This window comes from Scyliorhinus torazame, chromosome 13, assembly GCF_047496885.1.
Source record: "Scyliorhinus torazame isolate Kashiwa2021f chromosome 13, sScyTor2.1, whole genome shotgun sequence".
NCBI lineage: Eukaryota > Metazoa > Chordata > Chondrichthyes > Carcharhiniformes > Scyliorhinidae > Scyliorhinus > Scyliorhinus torazame.
In genome coordinates this window covers 177,261,677-177,286,776 of record NC_092719.1, presented here as the reverse complement: position 1 = coordinate 177,286,776, position 25,100 = coordinate 177,261,677, and the positions used below count along the sequence as shown (strand labels likewise).

Below are 25,100 nucleotides of genomic sequence, written 5' to 3'. Positions count from 1 at the left end.
AAGGTTTCGGCGATGCATCAGGAGATGAAAGAAGAGGGGGAAGCTTTGGTAGAGGAGCTGAAGGGCAAGTGGGAGGAGGAGTTGGGGGAGGAGATTGAAGAGGGTCTGTGGGCGGATGCCCTGAGTAGGTTCCTCTTCCTCATGTGCCAGGCTCAGCCTGATACAGTTTAAGGTTATTCACAGAGCGCATATGACAGGGGCGAGGCTGAGTAGGTTCTTTGGGGTGGAGGACAGATGTGGGAGGTGCTCGGGAAGCCCGGCGAATCACGTCCACATGTTTTGATCGTGCCCGGCACTGGATGGGTTCTGGAGGGGTTTCGCGAGGACTATGTCCAAGGTGGTGAAAGTCCAGGTCAAACCAAGTTGGGGGCTGGCATTATTTGGGGTGGCAGACGAGCCGGGAGTGCAGGAGGCGATAGAGACCGGTATTCTGGCCTTTGCGTCCCTGGTAGCCCGGCGGAGGATCTTGCTATTATGCAAGGACGCAAAGCCCCCCAGTGTGGAAGCCTGGATAAATGACATGGCAGGGTTCAAAGCTGGAGAGGATAAAGTTTGCCTTGAGAGGGGCTGCGCAGCGGTTCTTCAGGCGGTGGCAACCGTTCCTAGACTATCTCGCGGAGCATTAGAATGAGGTCGGGCAGCAGCAGCAGCAACCCAGGGAGGGAGGGAGGGGAGGGGGGTGTTTCTTTCGGGGGGGGGATATTTGAGCGGGTGGGGGAGGGTTTTTTTTCCCAGGGGTATTTGTAAAAAGCATACGGGAGGGTTAATATGTGCGGGAGAAACCCAGTGTATAAGTTCTGTATTATGTTTGATTGACATGTTTATGTTTTGCTCTGTTCTTTTCTCTTTTTCTTTTCTGTTACGGGGGGGGGGGGGAGGTTTAATTGGTTGAAAATTTTTGTTGGAAAAACTTTGAATAAACATATTTTTATTTTTTTTAAATTGCCCGCATTGAGTTTAATTCCACTTTCCTGCTTGTTTGATAGAATCTTAACTGTTACTTTATTTAAGAAATTATTCACTTTAAAAATAATTAATGGACTGTACTTCAATAATAGGTTGTGGTTAGCGAGTTTCACGTTGCAATCACTCTCCAACATTTTTCCTCTCTTATAAACATAAATTTGTGTCCTCTTGTAACTCTCACTAATCAGTAGAACAATTTATCAGTAATCATCTCATCAAAGCTCTTTAAAATCTGAAAACATATTAATTCACTGCTTCGCATTCTCAGCTCTGGTGGAAAATGCCCTGTTGTTGACTCGATCCGTTTTTTCCTCTGAGATTCTCCAAGATTTAACTTCGCATAGAATTCCTGCAGTGCAGAAGGAGACCATTTGGCCCATCAAGTGTGTACTGACCCACTGAAAGATCACTCTACCGAGGCCCATTCCCCGCCCTATCCCAGTAACCCATAACCCCACCTAACCGACACACCTTTGGATTGTGGGATGAAACTGAAGCACCAGGAGGAAACCCATGCAGACAGGAAGAAAATGTGCAAACCCCACACAGACAGTCACCCAAGGCCGGAATTGAAACCGGGTCCCTGGCGCTGTGAGGCAGCAGTGCTAGCCACTGTAACTTTGTTACACCTATCTTAGTGCAGTCTAGAGTGAAGCAGTTGCTTCTTGCTACCTTACCATCTCTTCTGGTGGGATATGGACGGCGGGTGCTTATAAGGCCTGGGGATTAAAGTGGGTAAATTAGTTTCAAATTTGTTACAGAGCACGCCGATGATGTTGAATAACATGTATGTGCCTAATTGGGACGATGCTGGTTTTGTAAAGTAGTTACTGGGAGTGATTGCGGACCTGGACTCTCACCAGTTGATCGTGGGAAGTTTTTAATTGTGTATGGATCCGAGGTTGGATAGGTCGAGCCCGAAGCCGATGGGAAGATTGAGAATAGCAAAAAAGCTGTGAGGATTCATGGAAAGGATGGCGATGGTGGATCCGTGGAAGTTCGGGAACCCAGGAAGAAGGGAGAATTCCTTCTTTTCGCATGTATATAGGGTGTATTCCAGGATTGATTTTTTTTGTGGTGAGCCGGGTGGTGCAGATGGGGACAATAGGGGAGGGATGTGCAGGAATTGTGATCTTAGACCATGCGCTGCACTGGTTAGATGTGAGGCTTTGTTCTGAACAAGTGCACAGGCTGGGGTGGAGGTTGGACTCAGAACCTTTGGCTGATAAGGAGTTTTGTGGGAAGGTGAGAGTGGCGATTAAGAACCATGTGGAGTACAACCAGAATGGTGAGACGTCAACAGTTACGTTTTGGGAGGCCTTGAAGGTGGTAATCCGAGGGGAGATTATTTGTTCAAGGCTCATTGAGATAGGATGAGGAGAGAGGAGCCTCGGTGGTTATTGGACGAGGTTATTGGATGAGATAGTTGAGATGGACAGGAGATACTCGGTGGCCGCCATTGGCAGAGCTGTTGGCAGAGAGGGAGAAGTTGCAGAGACAGTTTGACCGGTGGACAACGGGCAAGGCAGCTGCAGAGGGCGAGTGGGGTACAGTATGAGTATGGGGAGAAGGCGAGTCGTAAGTTGGTCCACCAGTTGTGACATCAGGCAGCATTCAGGGAGATTCTGCAGGTCAGGGCGGAGAAGGGGAAGGTGGTGTCGGAGCTGGAAAGGATAAGTGAGGTGTTTGGGGCGTTCTACAAGGGGTTGTATAGGGCTGAGCCGGTGAGAGAGGCAAAGGAATATGAGGCGGTTTCTGGATGCATTGGAGTTACCAGAGTTGGAGGAGGGGAGGAGGCAGGCATTGGAGGAGCTATTGTGGTTAAGGGAGGTAATGGAGTGTATTAGTAGGATGCAGTCGAGGAAGGACCCGGGGCCAGGCGGTTTTCCAGTGGTTTACAAACGTTTACAAGCAGTTTGCAAATGTATGTTTAGTGAGGCGGTGGAAAAGGGGGAGTTGCTGGCTACATGCGCAGGCATCTAATTCATTGATCCCAAAAAAGGGAAGGACCCATTGAAGTGTGGGTCCCACAGGCCCATTTCATTGCTAAACACGGATGTGAAAGTCGTGGCGAAGGTGTTGGTGTGCAGCTTAGAGGTTGCTTCTGGTGACCTAACGGGCTTTGTGAAGGGGTGGCAGCTTTCTAGTAACATTAGGAGGTTGCTGAATGCAATTATGACTCCGTCAGGGGACACGCGCCAAAGGTGATTGTGTCCCTGGATGCAGAGAAGGCATTTGACCGGGTAGAGTGGAGGTACCCATTTGAAGTTCTGGGAAGGTTTGGGTTTGGACTGAAATTTGTGACATGTGTTTGATTGTTGTCTGCATCCCCCACGGCTAGTGTTCAAACGAACGAGGCGGGTTTGGGGTATTTTGGGTTGCATAGGAGGATGAGGCAGGCGTGCCCGCTGTCACCATTGTTATTTGTGTTGCCGATCGAGCCTTGGCGATGGTCCTTCGGCACGGCTGAGTGGTAAAAGATTGTGATGAGGGGGTGGGGTGGTAGGGAGCATTGAGTATCACTGTATGCGGGTGACTTGGTGTTGTTTTTCTCGGATCCGTTGGAAAATATGGACAGAATTATAGGCTTGTTGGAGCAATTCGGGGCTTTTTCCGGCTATAATTTGAACATAGGAGTGAGGTGTTCCCGGTGAACACGGCAGGGGGCAAACCTGGGTGCGCTACAATTTAAGCTGGTAAGGGAGCAGTTTAGGTATCTGGGGATTCGGGTAATGCATGAGTGGGTCGCAATGCATAGGTGGAACTTGACAGCGTGAGTGGAAGAGGTTAAGGGGGATTTTAAAAGGTGGGATACGTTGCTCATGACGTTGGCATGTAGGGTGCAGGTGATAAAGATGAATGTGCTGCCAAGGTTCCTGCTGTTTTTCAGTCCCTCCTGATTTTTCTCCCCAAGGCCTTTTTCCAGAAGGTGGAGGCGCTGGTCTTGGAATTTATGTGGGCAGGGAAGGTACCAAGGGTGAAGAGGGTTCTGCTTCAGAGGCAGAGAGGTGGGTTGGCACTCCCGAACCTCATGCACTACTATTGGTAAGCGAATGTGGAGATGGTGAGGCGTTGGCGGGAGGAGGGGTGGTAGGGTGGAATGGAGTGTGTCTGGTTGGAAGGGCTCCGGTTTGAGGGCTCTGGTGTCGGCCCGTTGCCGTTAACCCCGAGGAAGTATACGGGAATCCGGTGTTGGAGTCGACAATTAAGATTTGGAATCAGCTGAGGGGGCACTTTAATTTGGACCAAATGTTGGTGTTGGCGCACTCTATGGGAACCACAGGTTTAACCGGGGGGTGGGGGTATATCCAGGCGGTGGTGGCATTGCAGCGGGTCAGGAATATGTTCTCGGAGGGGAAATTTGCTGGGTTGGATGAGCTGCGGGAGAGTTTTGAGTTACTGAGGGGGAGTGAGTTTAGGTATTGGCAGGTGCAGGACTTTGCACAAAAGGAGCTGCCAAAGTTCCCCCAACTACTGGAGTATAGGGTCCTGGAGAAATTGCTGCTCCCAGATGAGGTGGGGGAGGACAGGATTGGGCTCATATACAGGTTGTTGAGAGAGCAGGGTAAGGCACAGGTAGAAAGGATTAAGCGAAAGTGGGAGGGTGAGTTGGGAAGGGAGATAGGATGGGGTCACTGGTGTGAGGTGATGCGGCCAGTGTACTCAACTTCCTCTTGTGCTGGAATGAGCTTGATTCAGTTTAAAGTGGTGCAGAGGGTTCTCATGACTCGGGCTTGGATGAGTGGGTTCTTCCCAAGGGTAACGGATGGATGTGAGAAGTGTGGGAGGGAGCCGACGAATCATGTTCACATGTTTTGGGGTTACAAGAAGTGGGTGACTTTCTGAGAGCCGGTGTTTGGGACCTTATTGAGGATAGTGGGTGTGGTGATATGCATAAAGCTTTTCAGTACATAATATTATACACAACCTCCGACAACTAGGTAGCAGTGCAAACTCACCATGTGACCCTGTGTCCGGGGAGTTGGGAGTGAGTCGTGTTGGTGGATAGATATACTTTGTAGTCACTCTACGATTGTTAGTTAGTGTTAGTAGTTTGTTATTTTATTTATTCTAGTTATCTTTACCGTGCAGTTGTTTAATAATAAATTATTTAAACTAGATGTACTGTAGTGCATCATTCATATCGACCAGTCTACAGAACATGACATGGTACCAAGATTGATGATTGACGAAGAACAAGAAGATTCTGCAAAAAATCCGCACTATTAAAGATAACTGTGATGAAGAAGAAAGAAAACGCATCTTTTCTACTAACCTTGCAAACAACTGGTGCTCAACGCATGGTTATACTTCAAAGCCCAGGATGGAAAGTATCAAGGCACCTCAACAGCTTTGGGTTACCGGTAATGTAAACGAGAATTTGAGGGTCTTTAAGCAATAGTTCAAATTCTATGTTGCAGCCCTTGGTCTGCAGGCACAGCCTGATGAGAGGCATATCGCGTTGCTGCTCACTGTAGCAGGTCCACAAGCAATTGAAATTTTCAACATGTTGGTCTTCGAAAGCGAGGGCAGACAGCAAGGACCTCGACAAAGTTCTCAAGCAATTTGATCGGCATTGCTCTCCTAAAAAAATGAAACCTTTGAGCGCTATATATTCCGTACGCGCACCCAGAATGCAGGCGAGGCATTTGATAGCTTCCTCACCGACTTGCAGTTGAAGGTGCAGTCGTATAATTTTAGTACCCTCCAGTCTGTGAGCGAGGGACCTCTAAGGCAAACAGAGCTTCAACTTGAAAGTTCTATCCAAATATGTCATGCTAGCGAGCTTGTAGCAAAACAGATCAGCACATTGAATCTCCGGCAATTTGGCGCGAAGGTAGAAGAGGTGGCCGACACCATTAGTGTGGTGACGCAGTCAAATAAAAAAATGCTCCCAGCGCAGATGGCCATTTTAAGCGGCCGACCCAATCCTCCATTTTATGCCCACGATGTGGCAAACGGCATTTGCCACAACAATGTCCAGCGTTTGGAAAGACATGTTCCAACTGTAATGGTAGAAATCATTTTGTGACACAATGCTTTTCTAGGAAAAGGTTTGAACAACGAAAGTTATCAACACAGTTGATCAAGTGTGCCTCGAGGACACATTTTTTGTGGACATGATTTCAAGTGAAGACAAGGAAATTCAAGTCATTCCAAATGACAGTGTGTTTGTAACAATTTGTAGCAATAGTGAATTAAAGGCAAATAATCAAAAGGATAAATGGACAGTGTCATTAAAGATAAATTATACAGTTAAAAGAGTCAAATTCAACACAGGTACGATGGCCAACCTCATCAATCTGTTCGATGTAAAAGAGCTGCAAATTGAACCGAAAGTAGTTAACAAAACAGTATTGTCAAGAGATTACAATGGAAATTAAATCGTGACGTTAGGAGCATGCGAGCTTGATGTCAATGTAAAAAGCAGAATTCACAGGTTGAAATTATCCGTTTTGGCGACGGAATGCGAATCTCTGACAGGAGTAGAAGCATGTGAGGAACTTCAGCTAATCAAATGGGTCGACAGTGCAGACAGCTCTGCAACAAGCCCTCAGGAGGCTCCATACTAATTGATTTCCCTGAGATTTTCCAAGGTTTTAGTACTTTACCATACACGTACAAAATCCAATTAAAGGAGAACGCGAAGCCAGTGATTCTCGCACTGAGATGTGTACCAGCTCCATTAAGAGCTAAATTAAAGGCTGAGCTAGAGAGGATGGCAGCTTTAGACGTAATTAAGTGCATAGAAGAGCCTACAGATTGGGTAAACTCTATGGGCTGTGTCAAGAAGCTAATGGAGACCTACAAATCTGTATGGACCCTAAAGATTTGAATCTCATATTAAAAGGGAGCATTACCCTGTACCAAAAATGGAGGAAATAATATATGAGATGGCAGGAGCAACTTGTTTCAGCAGATTAGATGCATCACAAGGGTTCTGGCAACTTAAATTAGATAAAGAAAGCATTAAATAATGTATGTTCAACAGGCCTTTCAAAAAATATTGCTTCTTAAGAATCCCTTTTGGCATAATTTTAGCTTCAGAAATTTTTATCGTCCCATGGAGCACATAGTTGAAGTTCAATAGTCAGAGTTTATGTGGATGACATAATCATTTGGGGATCAACACGGGAAGAACATGACAAACAGCTTCTCAGGGTCCTGAAGAGTATCAAGAAGAATGGTTTGAAGTTGAATTGGGCGAAATGTCAAATCGGTACTGCACAGCATCACCTTCCTGGGAGTCAAGCTCTCAGCACAAGGCGTTCAGCCTGATCAAGATATGGGAGAGGCGTTTTCATAACCCAATTTTCCTGAACTAAAAATATCCGCCTCATCCTCCACCTGATCTTGTTCTTTTTCAACCATCTGATCAAAAATCGTTTCTGATAATTGCACTTCAACTTCATCTTCACTCTTTGATTTCTCCTCTTGTCTTAACCTGTGACTTTGCGACCGGGTTACTAAACAATCCAGAAAAATCCCAGGATATTCGTCCTTCAACCCTTCAGTTGTCTGATTTTCCACTGGCTTATCAACCACAGTAGGCATCACTCCCACCTACGATCCAGCTATATCATTATCCAAGATAAACTGTATTCCTGGACAAGATAGTTTCTCTATTACTCCGACTACCACTTCACCACTCTTCACTGGACTTTCCAACCTTACCTTATATAATGGAAAGCTACTCCTCTCACCCTGAATTCCACATATCACCACCTTTTCTGGCAACATTCTTCCCAAACTACATAATTCCTCATCTCTTACAATTAATGATTGACTTGCCCCTGTATCTCTTAAAATTGTGATTTCTTTACCTACTCCTCCTGATACACATGAGTAAACTTTACCCACACAAGTAAATTCTTTAAAGACATCTAGCACCTTCTTAACAATTACTTCTTGAACAGGCTGTACAATCGTTTGCACCTCCTTCGCTTCCCTTGAGCTTTCCTTTACCACTCTAAAAAATCTCACTGTCTTGTCCTGTTTTACCACATCAGCCTTTCCAGTGCTTTTCTTCAACCACCAACACTGTGACTTTATATGGCCTAGTTTATTACAGTGAAAACATTTGAAACTTTTCATCTCTTTTCCACCCTTCTGGATTTCTTTTTTAATCTGAGGTACACTCTCTTTATTGTCTCCCATCAGATCACCTTTATCTTTACCACTTGAGTATTTCTCATGTCCCCAGTTTCTATCTTTCTATCCCTCACTGAAACTGATTAGATTAGATTAGAACATACAGTGCAGAAGGAGGCCATTCGGCCCATCGAGTCTGCACTGACCCACTTAAGCTCTCACTTCCACCCTATCCCCGCAACCCAATAGCCCCTCCCAACCCTTTGGACACCAAGGGCAATTTAGCATGTCGGAAACCAATCTTTGATTTATGAACTAATTCATAATCATCTGCCATTTCTGCTACTAACCTCGCAGTTTTAACCCTCTGCTCTTCCACATTAGTTCTCACTGCATCAGGAATTGAATTTTTAAACGCCTCCAAAAGTATAATTTCTCTGAGAGCTTCATACATTTGGTCTATTTTCAAAGCCCTTATCCACCTATCAAAATTACTCTGTTTGAGCCTTTCAAACTCCATGTATGTTTGACAAAGTTCTTTCCTTAAATTTCTAACCTTTGTCTGTAAGCTTCAGGCACTAGCTCATATGCACTTAAGATGGATTTCGTCACCTCCTCATACGTTCCAGATACCTCCTCCGGTAGTGATGCAAACACTTCACCAGCTCTACCTACCAGCTTTGTTTGAATCAGTAATACCCACATGTCCTGTGGCCATTTCATTTGTTTAGCTACCTTCTCAATTGAAATGAAAAAGGCTTCCACGTTCTTCTCGTCAAACCTTGGCAATGCTTGGACATATTTAAATAGATTCCCACCAAGCCTTCGACTATGACGCTCTTTCTCACTATCCTCATCACTATCATCCAACTGTACGTTTCCCTTTACGTAGGCCAATTTTAACTGACTGTCATGTTTCATGGCCATTTTCTGAAGTTCAAACTCCCTCTCTTTACTTTTTTTCCCTGATCTGTATCTCCCTTTCTTTTTCTTTTTGTTCTGCTAGGGCTATTCTTTCTTTTCTCCTGTCTTCTCTCTCCTTTTCTTTTTCCTCTCTCTCTCTTTCTTTTTCCTCTCGCTCTCTTTTTCTTCTCTCTCTCTCTCTCTCGTATTCAAGCCGCTTTAATTCTTTCTCATGTCCCATTTGTTTAATTTGCAACTGAATCTTTGCCATTTCCAATGAGTCAAACTCTATCTCAGGCAACTTTAAATGCTTACCAGCCGCCATAATTATCTCATCTTTTCGCATTTTGTCAGGTAATGTTAACTGCGATGTTTTTGCCAGACCCAACAGTCTGCTTTTAATCTCTGTCCGTAAGGTACTGCGTGTGACAGTCCCCACCCCCAAATCTTCTGAGCCTCTGAAAGAGCCATTGTCCACAACACACTTAAACTAAAATACCACACCGGAAAGGCAACAATCCTTCACTGTCTTTAAGTTCACAAAAGCCAATCCAATAGATCGACTTTTATCCCCCTCAAGCCCCCAATTGTTATGGGAGAGGTGTTTTCAGAACCCCAAAATCTATCATGGAGTTCAACCAACCTCCCCCTTTCATGCTAATCTTGCTTTTCCGAGCACACGGCTTGTTCTCCAGGTGTGGTATTATAATTATGGACACATGGAATTTTAAACACAAAACAATGTTTATTCCATGAACTCAACTTAACCTTTTAAATAAATATTGGATCACTTAACACCCCTTACTTCAAAGATAACCCCGAAAATAATACAACACTAAATAATCCTTCAGTTATTCCTTTCAACATCCAAGAGACTTAACACCTTTAAACAGAAACACATCAGGTTAAAGGCGTTACTATTATGAGTTTAAATCACCCAAATGATCCAGAGATAGTCTTTCATGGCAATGATCACAGCAGATCCAGCTCACTGCAAACACAGACACACCCAAGCTCATTTCCCCAAAACTTAGCTTTCTTCTTTCAAGCAGCACACAGCCACTCCCAGCTTTCTCCTCAAACTGGCTTTTTCCTTTCAAACATCTCACAGCAAACCAGCCAGGCACCTTTTAGCTGCTCTCTCCCAAAACTGAAACTAAAAACTGCAAAATGGCAGAGCTAAAGCCCAGCTCCACCCACACTCTGACATCACTGCATTTCTTAAAGGTACATTGTGTAAACATCCATTTCTTAAAGGCACACTCGCATGACAATAAAATAAGGGCAATTCTACAGATGCCACATCCCAGACAAAAAAGGCATATTAAGAATGTGAGGGATGATAGATTTTGTGGGCAAATTCATTCCCAACTTGGCCGCTAAAACTGCACACCTTAGGGAGACTATAAAGAAAGACGCAACATTCCAGTGGTCCAACAGCCATGAACAAGAATGGTAGGCATTGTAAGTTTCATTGACCACTGCGCCAGTCCTGACGTTTTTCGACCCAGCAGAAAATACAAAAATCTCGACGGATATATCAAGGTTTGGGGGCGGTCCTACTCCCGACAAGATCTGGAAGGAAACTGACTTCCAGTAGCATATGCATCCAGATCAATGTTGATACTGAACACAGGTATGTGCAAATTGAAAAGGAATGCCTCGGGCTGATTATTGGGCTGACAAAGTTCCATGATTATGTGTATGGTCTTCCAACGTTCTTCGTGGAGACTGACCACAGGCCACTGGTCGCTACCATAAAAAAAGTCTTAACATGATGTCCCCGAGGATTCACTAAATGATCATGAAGTTGCATCGGAATGACTTCAAGCTGATTTATACACCCAGAATAGCATCTCATTGTTGTTGATAAACTATCTAGAGCTGCTGGCATTGAGGAAACACTCCAGTTGGATGAGGACGTGCAGGTCCATGTAAACCTTGTTACTGAGTCTCTGCCAGTATCTGATAACAAGTGAAAAATAATTAGAGAAGAAACCACCAAGGACACAGTCCTGCAGAAAGTGAGAAAATATCTCCTCGAAGGATGGCCCAGAGGATGGCTTTGCTCTTACATTTTTACAATGTACAAACAGAGTTAAGTGATGCAAATGGATTTTTGCTGTGGAATCAACGGATTGTGATTCCACAGTCATTACCGTCAATGATCCCAGTGAAGCTCCACGGAGGCCACTTGGGAATGGAAAAGTGCAAGCGTAGAACCAGGAAGGCAGTTTATTGGTCAGGGTAAAACCAGAACATTGAAATGATGGTGGACAACAGCGAAACCTGCCAAACCTTTCAGCGCAGGCAAAGCAAGGAGCCGATGCAGATGGGTGAGATAGCCACAACTCCGTGGCAGAAGGTTGGCATGGGTCTCTTCCACTTGAATGGAGAGGAATACCATCTGGTCATAGGCTATTTCTCTAACTATCAGAGATAGCACAACTGTCGAATTCTATGGCCAGATGTGTCATTAAGAATGTTAAAGAGGGGACTTCCGGGTGCGGCGATGACCAGCTAAGTCGCACGTTTCGGCAGCTCCCGGTGGAACGGACTTTTGGGCTCTTAATAGGAGCCCCAACGGCAATTTTAACGGCTAAAAACGCTGTGCGGTAAACCAGAAGGGAATTCCCCCTGGATACGGATGGAAAAAGGAGGGGAAAGTGGCCGGATTGCAGTGGATCCCTTAGAGCAGCGGCAAGGAAGGCAAGCAAAAACCAAGATGGCGTTGGAAGGTGGCAGTTTAACATGGGGCCCTGAACAACAAGAGTTCTTGAAATGCTGTGTGGAAGAACTCAAAAAGGAAATGAAGAAAGAGTTGTTGGCCCCGATATTACAGGCGATCGAGGGGCTAAAGGATGAGCAAAAGACCCAGGAGCGGGAGCTTCGGGTCGTGAAGGCAAAGGCTGCCGAGAATGAGGACGACATACAGGGCCTGGTGGTGAAGACGGAGATGCACGAGGCACACCATAAACAATGTGTGGAAAGACTGGAGGTGCTGGAGAACAACGCGAGGAGGAATAACTTAAGGATTCTTGGTCTTCCTGAAGGTGCGGAGGGAGCGGACGTCGGGGCATATGTGAGCACGATGCTGCACTCGTTAATGGGAGCGGAGGCCCCGGCGGGCCCGCTGGAGGTGGAGGGAGCATACCGAGTGATGGCGCGAGGACCGAGAGCAGGAGAAATTCCTAGAGCCATAGTGGTGAGATTCCTCCATTTTAAGGACAGAGAGATGGTCCTTAGATGGGCAAAGAAAACTCGGAGCAGTAAGTGGGAGAACGCGGTGATCCGCGTATACCAAGACTGGAGTGCGGAGGTGGCGAGAAGGAGGGCGAGCTTTAATCGGGCCAAGGCGGTGCTTCACAAAAAGAAGATAAAATTCGGGATGCTGCAACCGGCAAGACTGTGGGTCACATACCAAGGGAGGCACCACTACTTTGAGACGGCGGATGAGACGTGGACTTTTATCGTGGAAGAAAAATTGGAATGATCGGGTTATTAAAAAGAACGTTTGAAACAAAGTGGTGGGGCGAGTGTGGGGGGCGAAGAAGGGGGGTAAAAAGGGGGGAAAGAGGAGTTTTATGTTATTAATCCTGCGATGTGGTAACTTTTCTCTCTTCCACAGGTGGTGATGGGGGAGGGGGGGAGGTGGAGGAGATGGGGCGTTGGCCATTGGGGGCGGGGCCAAGGGAGAAGCGCGGGCTTGGTTCCCGCGCTATGATAATCATGTCGGGAATAGGGAAGCAGGAAGGAGGGGGCGTCGCACGGTGCGAGCCGAGGTCACGGGGGGAAGCCGAGGTCGGCCAGAGTTTGCTGACTTCTGGGAACAACATGGGGGGTGTAACTACGCTAGTGGGGGATCTAGCGGGGGGGGGGGGGGCGGGGGGGGGAGGGGGGAATTATTGGGTTGCTGCTGCTGGGGAGAGGGGGGAGCTGGTATGGGGTGGGGGGGGCGGGGGGGCACCGCCTGGGGGGGACACAGCTGCGTGGGAACCGGGGGAGGAGCTGGAAAAAGGGGATGGCTAATCGACAAGGGGGGGGGGTAAAAAGCCCCCCAACCCGGCTGATCACGTGGAATGTAAGAGGGCTGAACGGGCCGATAAAAAGGGCAAGGGTACTCGCACACCTTAAGAAACTTAAGGCAGACATGGTTATGTTACAGGAGAAGCACTTGAAACTGATAGACCAGGTTAGACTACGCAAAGGATGGGTGGGGCAGGTGTTTCATTCGGGGCTAGATGCGAAAAGCAGGGGGGTGGCTATATTAGTGGGGAAGCGGGTAATGTTTGAGGCAAAGACTATAGTGGCGGATAGCGGGGGCAGATACGTGATGGTGAGTGGCAAATTACAGGGGGAGACGGTGGTTTTGGTAAACGTATATGCCCCGAACTGGGATGATGCCAATTTTATGAGGCGGATGCTAGGACGCATCCCGGACCTAGAGGTGGGAAAGTTGGTAATGGGGGGAGATTTCAATACGGTGTTGGAACCAGGGCTGGACAGGTCGAGGTCCAGGACTGGAAGGAGGCCGGCAGCAGCCAAGGTGCTTAAAGATTTTATGGAGCAGATGGGAGGAGTAGACCTGTGGAGATTTAGCAGACCTAGGAGTAAGGAGTTTTCGTTTTTCTCCTATGTCCACAAAGTCTATTCGCGAATAGACTTTTTCGTTTTGGGAAGGGCGTTGATCCCGAAGGTGAGGGGAACGGAGTATACGGCTATAGCCATTTCGGATCACGCTCCACACTGGGTGGACTTGGAGATAGGGGAGGAAACAGAAGGGCGCCCACCCTGGAGAATGGACATGGGACTAATGGCAGATGAGGGTGTGTGTCTAAGGGTGAGGGGGTGCATTGAAAAGTACTTGGAACTCAATGATAATGGGAGGTCCAGGTGGGAGTGGTCTGGGAGGCGCTGAAGGCAGTGGTTAGAGGGGAGCTGATATCAATAAGGGCACATAAAGGAAAGCAGGAGAGTAGGGAACGGGAGCGGTTGCTGCAAGAACCTCTGAGGGTGGACAGGCAATATGCGGAGGCACCGGAGGAGGGACTGTACAGGGAAAGGCAAAGGCTACACGTAGAATTTGACTTGCTGACAACGGGTACTGCAGAAGCACAGTGGAGGAAGGCACAGGGTGTACAGTACGAATATGGGGAGAACGCGAGCAGGTTACTGGCCCACCAATTGAGGAAAAGGGGAGCAGCGAGTGAAATAGGGGGAGTGAGGGATGAGGAAGGAGAGATGGAGCGGGGAGCGGAGAGAGTGAATGGAGTGTTCAAGGCATTTTATAAAAGATTATACGAAGCTCAACCCCCGGATGGGAGGGAGAGAATGATGGGCTTTCTGGACCAGCTGGAATTTCCTAAGGTGGAGGAGCAGGAGAGGGTGGGACTGGGAGTACAGATCGAAATAGAGGAAGTAGTGAAAGGAATTAGGAGCATGCAGGCGGGGAAGGCTCCGGGACCGGATAGATTTCCAGTTGAATTTTATAGGAAATGTGTGGACTTGCTCGCCCCGCTACTGATGAGGACCTTTAATGAGGCAAAGGAAAGGGGACAGCTGCCCCCGACTATGTCTGAGGCAACGATATCGCTTCTCCTAAAGAAGGAAAAGGACCCGCTGCAATGCGGGTCCTATAGACCTATTTCCCTCCTAAATGTAGACGCTAAGATTCTGGCCAAGGTAATGGCAATGAGGATAGAGGACTGTGTCCCGGGGGTGGTCCACGAGGACCAAACTGGGTTTGTGAAGGGGAGACAACTTAATACGAATATACGGAGGCTGCTAGGGGTAATGATGATGCCCCCACCAGAGGGGGAAGCGGAGATAGTGGTGGCGATGGATGCCGAGAAAGCAATTGATAGAGGGGAGTGGGATTATTTGTGGGAGGTGCTGAGGAGATTTGGTTTTGGAGATGAGTACGTTAGATGGGTACAGCTGTTGTATAGGGCCCCGATGGCGAGTGTGGTCACGAATGGACGGGGATCTGCATACTTTCAGCTCCATAGAGGGACAAGGCAGGGATGCCCTCTGTCCCCATTATTGTTTGCACTGGCGATTGAGCCCCTGGCAATAGCATTGAGGGGTTCCAGGAAGTGGAGGGGAGTACTCAGAGGAGGAGAAGAACACCGGGTATCTCTGTATGCGGATGATTTGTTGTTATATGTAGCGGACCCGGCGGAGGGGATGCCAGAGATAATGCGGACACTTCGGGAGTTTGGAGAATTTTCAGGATATAAACTGAACATGGGGAAAAGTGAGTTGTTTGTGGTGCATCCAGGGGAGCAGAGCAGAGAAATAGAGGATTTACCGTTGAGGAAGGTAGCGAGGGACTTTCGTTACTTGGGTATCCAGATAGCCAAGAATTGGGGTACATTGCATAGGTTAAATTTAACGCGGTTGGTGGAACAAATGGAGGAGGACTTCAAGAGATGGGACATGGTGTCCCTGTCATTGGCAGGGAGGGTGCAGGCGGTTAAAATGGTAGTCCTCCCGAGATTCCTCTTTGTGTTTCAGTGCCTCCCGGTGGTGATCACGAAGGCTTTTTTCAAAAGGATTGAAAAGAGTATCATGAGTTTTGTGTGGGCCGGGAAGACCCCGAGAGTGAGGAAGGGATTTTTACAGCGTAGTAGGGATAGTGGGGGGCTGGCACTACCGAGCCTAAGTGAGTACTACTGGGCCGCCAATATCTCAATGGTGAGTAAGTGGATGGGAGAAGAGGAGGGTGCGGCGTGGAAGAGACTGGAGAGGGCGTCCTGTAGGGGGACTTGCCTACAAGCTATGGTGACGGCCCCATTGCCGTTCTCACCGAAGAAATACACCACAAGCCCGGTGGTGGTGGCTACTTTGAAAATTTGGGGACAGTGGAGACGGCATAGGGGAAAGATGGGAGCCTCGGTGTGGTCCCCGATAAGAAATAATCATAGGTTTGCCCCGGGGAGAATGGATGGGGGATTTGGAATATGGCAAAGAGCAGGAGTAACACAATTGAAAGATCTGTTTGTGGATGAGAAGTTTGCAAGTCTGGGAGCGCTGACCGAGAAATATGGGTTGCCCCAAGGGAATGCATTCCGGTATATGCAACTAAGGGCTTTTGCGAGGCAACAGGTGAGGGAATTCCCACAGCTCCCGACACAGGAGGTGCAGGACAGAGTGATCTCAAAGACATGGGTGGGGGACGGTAAGGTGTCAGATATATATAGGGAAATGAGGGACGAGGGGGAGATTATGGTAGATGAGCTGAAAGGGAAATGGGAAGAAGAGCTGGGGGAGTAGATTGAGGAGGGGCTGTGGGCGGATGCCCTAAATAGGGTAAACTCATCGTCCTCGTGTGCCAGGCTAAGCCTGATACAATTTAAGGTGTTACACAGGGCGCATATGACTGGAGCACGGCTCAGTAAATTTTTTGGGGTGGAAGATAGGTGTGCGAAATGCTCAAGAAGCCCAGCAAATCACACCCACATGTTCTGGTCATGTCCGGCACTACAGGAGTTTTGGGTGGGGGTGACAAAGGTGCTTTCGAAAGTAGTGGGGGTCCGGGTCGAACCAAGCTGGGGGTTGGCTATATTTGGGGTTGCAGAAGAGCCGGGAGTGCAGGAGGCGCGAGAGGCTGATGTTTTGGCCTTTGCGTCCCTAGTAGCCCGGCGCAGGATACTGTTGATGTGGAAGGAAGCCAAGCCCCCGAGGGTGGAGACCTGGATAAATGACATGGCAGGGTTTATAAAGCTGGAACGGATTAAGTTCGTCCTAAGGGGATCGGCTCAAGGGTTCACCAGGCGGTGGCAACCGTTCGTCGAATACCTCACAGAAAGATAGAGGGAATGGAAAAGAAGAAGGCAGCAGCAGCAGCCCGGGAAGGGGGGGCGGGGGGGGGGGCGGGGGGGGGGGGGGGGGGGGCGGGGAGGAACCAGAAGGACTCTCAGGTCCGTTAATATATATGTATAATATGTATAGGTTAATTGTATATTGGACTGTCAAATCATATTTTTGGAGAGTGTTTATCTGAGACAAGGCAGTTGCCATTTAGAGTTAGTTTTCGTTTTTTGTTAGATATTATTTATTTTTTGTTTATAAAACAGGCCATTGTTATTTATACTGTTATATTACTGTGTAAAGGATACACAATGTACTGTGATGGTTGGCCAAAAATTTTCAATAAAATATATTTTTTAAAAAAAAGAATGTTAAAGAGATTTTTGTGTGCCAAGGCATACCGAATGTGGTCATGAGTGACAATGGTCCCTGTTTTGATAGTTATGAGTGGACAGAATTTATGGACAGAATTTGTGGACAGATATGAATTTGCACGGCATATGATTTCCAACATGTTACCTCCAGTCCTCTCTATTCTGAGTCGAACGGCAAGGCTGAGAAGGGCGTTCATATCGTTAAACAGCTCCTGAAAAAACTATTAGATAGCCGAGATGACACTTACCTCGTGCTCCGAAGTTATCGTTCGGCACTACTAATCAATGGGCTTTCGCCAGCTCAGATGCTGATGAATAGGCAACTGAAAACGACCTTGCCCCATATTCCTCATGAACCAGTGAACCATATGTTAGAGGGATGACTGAACACTCAAAAAAGGAGGCAGAAGGTATTCTGCGATACACCCGTGGAAAGACTCCAACCTTTGCAGCCAGAAGACACGGTGAGACTGGAAGATTCCAAAGGGAATGGATGGTCTAAGTATGCAAAGGTACTGCGACAAGCAGGTCCAAACTCATCTCTCATCGTCACGGTTGATTTTAATTCTCCAGCAATTTAGCATTCTGTCACCTGAAGACCGTCTGTCAAGCAGTTAAATTGCAAACTTTAGAAGTGTGACAAATTTTGGATGGCAGTTCAAGATGGGCAGCACGGTAGCACAGTGGTTAGCATTGTTGCTTCACAGCGCCAGGTCAAAATATTATTATTATGAGATCCAAATTCAGTTTGGCTCATTTTAAAAATCCATGCTCTGTATATCAATAGTGTTATACAGAAATGCTGAGGATGCATTTTAAAACAGTGTTGTTCTAAATGAAGGAGCATTTTATTTCAAATCATAAAATGATGGGAAAGATTGTAACTTTCACCAACAGGCGATAAACTGGAAGGCGTAGACCAGCCATTCAATAATATACAATGTATAACAATCTTCTATCACCATTTTTCCACCTGAAAGGAAAAGTTAAGATTTTCCCCTGGGAATTGGAGTTTCAGGCCTAGATGTAATTTTGAATGGTTTGCCTCATTTGGATGGAATTTTTCTCAATGAAATACCTTGGGATATATTTCTACATCAAAAGTGTAATGTAAATACATGTTATGTTTTAAAGGGAGGTCTGGCACTAACTGCCTAAATTGATGCGTCACTTTCATCAACCAAGTAACGGGATGCTGAATATGAAATAGATCACTGCATCCTAGACCAGTGGTTCCCAGTCTGTATGCGACTGATGCGCCGTGAAGACTCCCTAAGTGTGCCACAAAAAGATTCTAAATTATTCACAATTCACATAATTAAACTAAAACTAACCTTCGTCTTCAACGCTGTGGTTGGGATCTTCGAGACTCAACGAAGCTTGGGTCTCCCGCGCATGCGCCGGCTGGGAAAGATCCGCACATGCGTGATTTTGTATGTTGGTCATGTCCATGCACATGACCAACTGGTCTTGGAGCTGAAGACAAATACCCCACGGGGCTGCACAAAAAGTGAAAACTCAAAAAGGGCACAAAAACCCTGGGGGAAGCGAGAGAGACAGAGGGAGGTTAAAAAAAACAGGAACGAGGTCAGGGAGAAGTTAAAAACAAAGTTTCCAGTAAGGGAAGGCGGCAGAGAAAATAGGAGGTGGTGTCAAATATTTTTTAAAGCATAGAGGTGTGTCATGACATAGAAAAGATTGAGAACCACTTTCCTAGTCTGATTGATTTTTAAAAAACAATTTACACACACATTCACACAATTTGCAATATCAACAGACCTATTCACTAAAGAAATAAAACTTTTGATGACATGAAACTTCTAATCAAAGTGTATAAAAATTCAGTACTTTTTTTTAAATGTTGAGGTTGTAAAAATATTTAGGGATAGATTATTTGCAGATTTCTGAGGTTGATTGTTATAGTGCATTGCTGTAATTAAAAGACATTGAGAAGCTGATGAAAAACAATAATGTGTCAAGTTTGTTGTACAGTACAAAGTGGGCAATAGTGAATAGACAGCAGTTTTAAACCTAGCCCACAGTCAGTCATTTACTATGGCCCTTGTGCTGTTGGCAAAGACATTTTTACCCCTAATATTTTATAAAATAACGGAACTGAATGCCCAATAGATTATATTTTATTTAAGGTTTTTTTATTATGCTATTATAGATTTCTGAGAAAATATTCTGAGTTTAAAGTTTCTTATGTGTGATGTCATACTGTTTGATCACGGGAAACCTTTTTGTCTCTGTAGCGCCAATGTGTAGAGTATGCTCTAAAGGCCAGACCACTTCGCAGATACATCCCAAAGAACCCGTACCAGTATAAGTTTTGGTACGTGGTAAACTCAACTGGGTTTGAATACATCATGTTTCTCCTCATCATATTGAACACGCTTTGCTTGGCTGTACAGGTAGGAAGAATACTAAAACATAGACTCAACATTCCTAATTGTTGTAGGTTTTTGCAAATGTGTTTGTGTTTATAAATCATGGTGTAGAAAATGTAAGAACGTACTGTTTCCACAACTAATTTGAAGATGTAGGTCATGAAGTTTGCCAGGGCCAAAGATGGGTATTGGAGTTGTGATGCACATTGCTTCATGCCTGTTGCTTCCAGCACACAAACTTTGTGCTTAATAATTTAAATGAGTGTACGAAATTAACACGAAGTGTGTTGCCAGAACTTAGTGTACAATTAGCTGCACACCTGTGTAGGGACAGAAGATTGTGAGAGACGTGTGTGGTGAACCACTGTAATAGGAGCTGTAAGGTAGGACCTGCACTACAGGTTCGCCGGCAGCTCCTGCCGGATGGCTCCGCCCACGGAGAATTGTATAAATATGCATGACCTCCAGTGCCCTGCCATTTCGCCAGCTGCAGCAGGAGGCCACGCATCTGACTGTAATAAAGCCACAGTTGTACCCAACTTTAGTCTTTGTGCAATTGATCGTGCATCAATTTATTACAGTCAGATTTTCCACAGAATGGATATCAGAATTAAGCCAGATCGCCTGCAGCTGGATCCGCACTCGCCCGTCGCCAGAAAAGACTTTAGTCACTGGCTAGCATGTTTTGAGGCCTACATCAAGGCTGCGGACCCCGACCCAACGGAGGCTCAGAAGATAAACGTCCTGTACTCCAGACTGAGCTCCAGTGTGTTCACGTTGATCCAAGACGCCACGAATTACACAAAAGCAATGGAACTCCTTAAGGAACACTACGCGCAGAAGGTGAACACGCTCTTCGCCAGGCATGTACTCGCCACCGGCTCGCAACAACCTGGTGAGTCCATCGAAGACTTCTGGCGGGCCCTAATTCCACTCGTCCGGGACTGTGACTGTCTGGCCGTTACAGCCGCGAACACGCAAATCTCCTCATGCGTGATGCCTTCGTGATGGGGATTGCATCGGACCGCATCCAAGAACGATTACTGGAAGGGGCCACGCTCAAACTGGCGGAGATGAAAACCTTGGCGCTCTCCATGATGGTTGCATCCCGTAACGTACAATCGTACCCCTCCCGCCGCGCTGCCCACCCTTCTACTCCTTCCTATCCCTCCGGGACCCCAACGCCGACCTCCTCAGCCGGGGCCCTACCTTCCCAATACGCCTGCGCCGATCCGCGCACCCCGGGATCCCCGCTGCTACTTCTGCGGTCAGCAGAAGCACCCCCGCCAACACTGCCCGGCCCGCACTGCAGTTTGTAAAGCCTGCAGTAAAAAGGGCCACTTTGCGGCGGTGTACCAGACCCGCGCAGTCGCTGCAATAGCGCCCGCTATCGCCCCCTCCCGCACGCCAGACGCACAATGGGAGCCGCCATCTTCTCCTCCCGGGTCCATGTGCGACCAATGGGCACCGCCATCTTGTTCCCCTCCAGCCATGGGCGCCGCCATCTTGTCCCGACCCCGCAATGTGCGCACCATTGGCGCCGCCATCTTGTCCCGACCCCGCAATGTGCGCACCATGGGCGCTGCCATCTTGTCCCCCACAGGGTCTACGGACATCCCGACATCGAAACCGCACACGCTCGCCACCCGAAGCATCCGATGGCTACCCACAGCTCGCTTCAATGACGCTGGACCAATCTCGCCCCCACAATCTGGCCACCGTGTCGACGACGGTTAAAATCAACGGCCACGCGACCTCGTGCCTGCCTGGACTACGGGAGCACCGAAAGCTTCGTTCACCCAGATACGTAAAGGCGCTGCTCCCTTGCGGTCCACCCTGCCAATCAAAGGATCTCCCAAGCCTCCGGATCCCACTCCGTCCCGATCCGAGGTTTTTGTACAGTTACCCTCACGGTCCAGGGCGTAGAATTTAGTAACTTCCGCCTCTATGTCCTTCCTAATCTCTGCGTTGCACTCCTGGTGGGCCTGGACTTCCAGTGCAACCTCCAGAGTCTCACCCTCAAATTCGGCAGGCCCTTACCCCCCTTACCGTTTGCGGCCTCGCGACCCTCAAGGTCGATCCCCCCTCCGTTTTTGCCAATCTAACTGCGCATTGCAAGCCCGTTGCCACTAGGAGCAGACGGGACAGCACCCAGGACAAGACCTTCATCAGATCCGAAGTCCAGCGGCTGCTTAAGGAGGGTATTATCGAGGCCAGCAACAGCCCCTGGAGAGCCCAGTGGTTAAAACTGGGGAGAAACACAGGATGGTCGTGGACTACAGCCAGACCATCAATCGGTACACGCAGCTCGACGCGTACCCCCTCCCACGCATATCTGATATGGTCAATTAGATTGCTCAGTACCGGGCCTTCTCAACAATTGATCTGAAATCCGCCTACCACCAGCTCCCCATCCGGAAGTCGGACGGGCCATACACTGCCTTCGAGGATGACGGTCGCCTCTACCACTTCCTTAGGGTCCCTTTCGGTGTCACAAATGGGGCCTCGGTCTTCCAAAGAGAGATGGACCGAATGGTCGACCGGTACGGTTTGCGGGCCACCTTTCCGTACTTAGATAATGTTACCATCTGTGGCCATGACCAGCAGGACCATGATGCCAACCTCGATAAATTCCTCCGCACTGCCACTCTTCTCAACCTGACCTACAACAAAGAGAAGTGTGTGTTCAGCACGGCCCGGTTAGCCATTCTCGGCTATATACTCCAAAACGGACTTCTCGGGCCCGACCCTGACCGCATGGGCCCCCTCATGGAACTTACCCTCCCCCACTGCCCCAAGGCCCTCAAACGCTGCCTGGGTTTCTTTTCCTACTACGCTCAGTGGGTCCCAAACTATGCGGACAAGGCCCACCCACTTATTCAGTCCACCCAATTGCCCCTTGCGGCCGAGGCACAACATGCTTTCGCCGCATCAGAGTAGACATCGCCAAGGCCGGGATGCACGCAGTGGACGAGTCACTGCCTTTCCACGTAGAAAGCGACGCTTCCGACGTCGCCCTTGCCGCCACTCTAAACCAGGCAGGCAGACCCGTGACATTCTTTTCCCGCACCCTTCATTCCTCGGAAATTCAACACTCATCCGTCGAAAAGGAGGCCCAAGCTATCGTTGAAGCTGTGCGGCATTGGAGGCATTACCTGGCCGGTAAGAGATTCACTCTTATTACGGACCAACGGTCAGTAGCCTTCATGTTCAATAACACACAGTGGGGCAAGATCAAAAATGATAAAATCTTGTCGTGGAGAATCGAGCTCTCCACCTATAATTACGAGATCTTGTATCGCCCCGTTAAACTCAACGAGCCCCCCGACGCCCTCTCCCGAGATACATGTGCCAGCGCACAAGTGGACCAACTCCGGGCCCTACACGACAGCCTTTGTCACCCGGGGGTCACTCGATTCTACCATTTGGTCAAAGCTCGCAATCTGCCCTACTCCGTCGAGGAAGTAAGGACAGTCACCAGGGACTGCCAGGTCTGTGCGGAGTGCAAGCCGCACTTCTACCAGCCGGACCGTGCGCGCCTGGTGAAGGCTTCCCACCCCTTTGAACGCCCCAGCGTGGATTTCAAAGGGCCCTTCCCCTCCACCGACCGTAACACGCACATTCTAAGTGTGTTCGATGAGTACTCCAGATTCCCCTTCACCATCCCATGCCCTGATATGACGTCTGCCACCGTCATCAAGGCCCTCAGCACCATCTTCGCTCTGTTCGGTTTCGCCAGCTGCAGCAGGAGGCCACGCATCTGACTGTAATAAAGCCACAGTTGTTCCCAACTTTAATCTTTGTGCAATTGATCGTGCATCAACTTGTACAAGGTAAAAGCAGCCTGCACTACTTAAAGGGAAAGTGCATTGTGGCCTGACCAGATGCTGGAAGTCATTCTAAAAGTGAGCGGCAGAATATGGCAGGGAACCAACTCTGAGATTTTCTGATACTGCACTCTACACTGAAGGCCTTGTTGTAGAAAGCAGATAGGAGGAGAGATGTCATCTAACCACCATGAGCTGGTAAGCACTCCAGCCAAACCTCCTGAAGACAGTGGAATCAAATAACCCTGGTGGGCAATACCAGGAATCTAGCCGAGGACTGGAATGTACTGCTGTAAAAAGTCCAGTGACCTCACACAGGTGATCACGGTCAGTTAACATCTTCAAATGTAATTCCCCACAAACTCTTCAGATATGGACACTGCACATATTTTAGAGGATAGCTTAACAGCAAGTCGTGGGCATTAATAAACTGGAGCTGGGCCAAAGGGTAGCAGAGGTGTCAGATCATTGGAAGGTCTGAACAAGTTCCACTGCAGAGGACTCAGGCAAGGACTTTGATGAAGCAGCCTAGGGAAGAAGTTTGATAAATGTGCACATGATGCTTCATGCCAGAAAGCCTGGGTCCATGTCAAGGCACATAGAGGGATGCAGCACCAACTAGAGCTTGGAGCTCATCCAGTCCATACTGGATGAGAGAGATGTGATAGCCAAATCTTTTAGGACACTTGTAGATCAAAACATGATGTAATATCTGCTGGCTGATGTCTCAGCTTCCATTACAGCATATGCGGAATCTACCCAATGTCTGGATGCTGCGTGGAAGCTCAAACTGCTATTGGACAAACTGCCATCATGGTTGCAGATAGCTGTTGAAAGGGGCTTGCAGTTTTTCGCAGCAAATTGTCCTCTGACAAATTAGTAGGATTGCAGAGTTGTGTCCCTGGGGGAGTGGCAGTGACTTTGTGGAGCATTAATCTGCTGTCCTGGCTCAGAATAACAACCATCTTCTTTGCACCACTGCCATTCTGCGAGTGCCCAGTCTGTCAACCAGACTGCCCATCTACTGCTACTCATGTCAAGACAGTGCAATCCAAAGCCAGGCCTTCAAGTTCTAGAGGTGCGTGAGATCATCCTCTAAGTCCTCTGCAGTCTCATCCATTGAAAGTCAGCAGCCTTCCATCAGCCATGCTGCAACGACTGGGGTAGCATTTGATAGGAGCACTAAGACAGGCAAATAAACACTTGTACTGAGGGAATGCACAATGGTAATTAGTTGACATTAATATGCAATATGGCAAGATTTGATTTATAAATTAGATTCGGAATATTTGTTTTGTGGTGACTTTTATTTTAGCACTGTGGTCAAGCAAATGCTCCAGTGGTCAAGAAAGAGAAGGGAAGGTGCAGCACTGTTGGTGAATGGGAAGTTGCATTGTGTTCACTGGTATGACTGTTAGATAAGCCGATCATGAACAGGCTGGCCAGAGAGGGGCTGTGTTAGTTGCCTCCTCCCATCCTCTTCGCTCTTCTCCTCCTTAACTGGTTGCCATATATCTGGTGGCTGTATTCCCATGAAGGCAAGTTTGTGCAGAATACAACACCTCTCCGCAAATATTCTCACACCCTTCCTAAAATTTCAGCCAACCTTCTGAGTGGTTCAGGCATCAGAAGCATTGTTTAACCACCCTGCTCTGTCACATTTCATGTGGTAACATGGCCTGTGTTGCCCTCAGGTATGTGGTCAACATCAGAGTCATGAGCCACTTTGTCAAAGC

The 25,100-nt window shown here is 47.8% G+C and overlaps 1 protein-coding gene across 1 annotated transcript in view; it reads left to right on the top strand.

The window, feature by feature from the left end:
• Positions 1 to 25,100, top strand: part of cacna1db (calcium channel, voltage-dependent, L type, alpha 1D subunit, b) — a 1,216,201-nt gene that overhangs the window by 913,216 nt on the left and 277,885 nt on the right. The window contains exon 29 of the mRNA XM_072472487.1: positions 19,403 to 19,561. Within this exon, the coding sequence (XP_072328588.1) occupies positions 19,403 to 19,561 (159 nt within the window). The remainder of the gene's footprint in view (positions 1 to 19,402; positions 19,562 to 25,100) is intronic.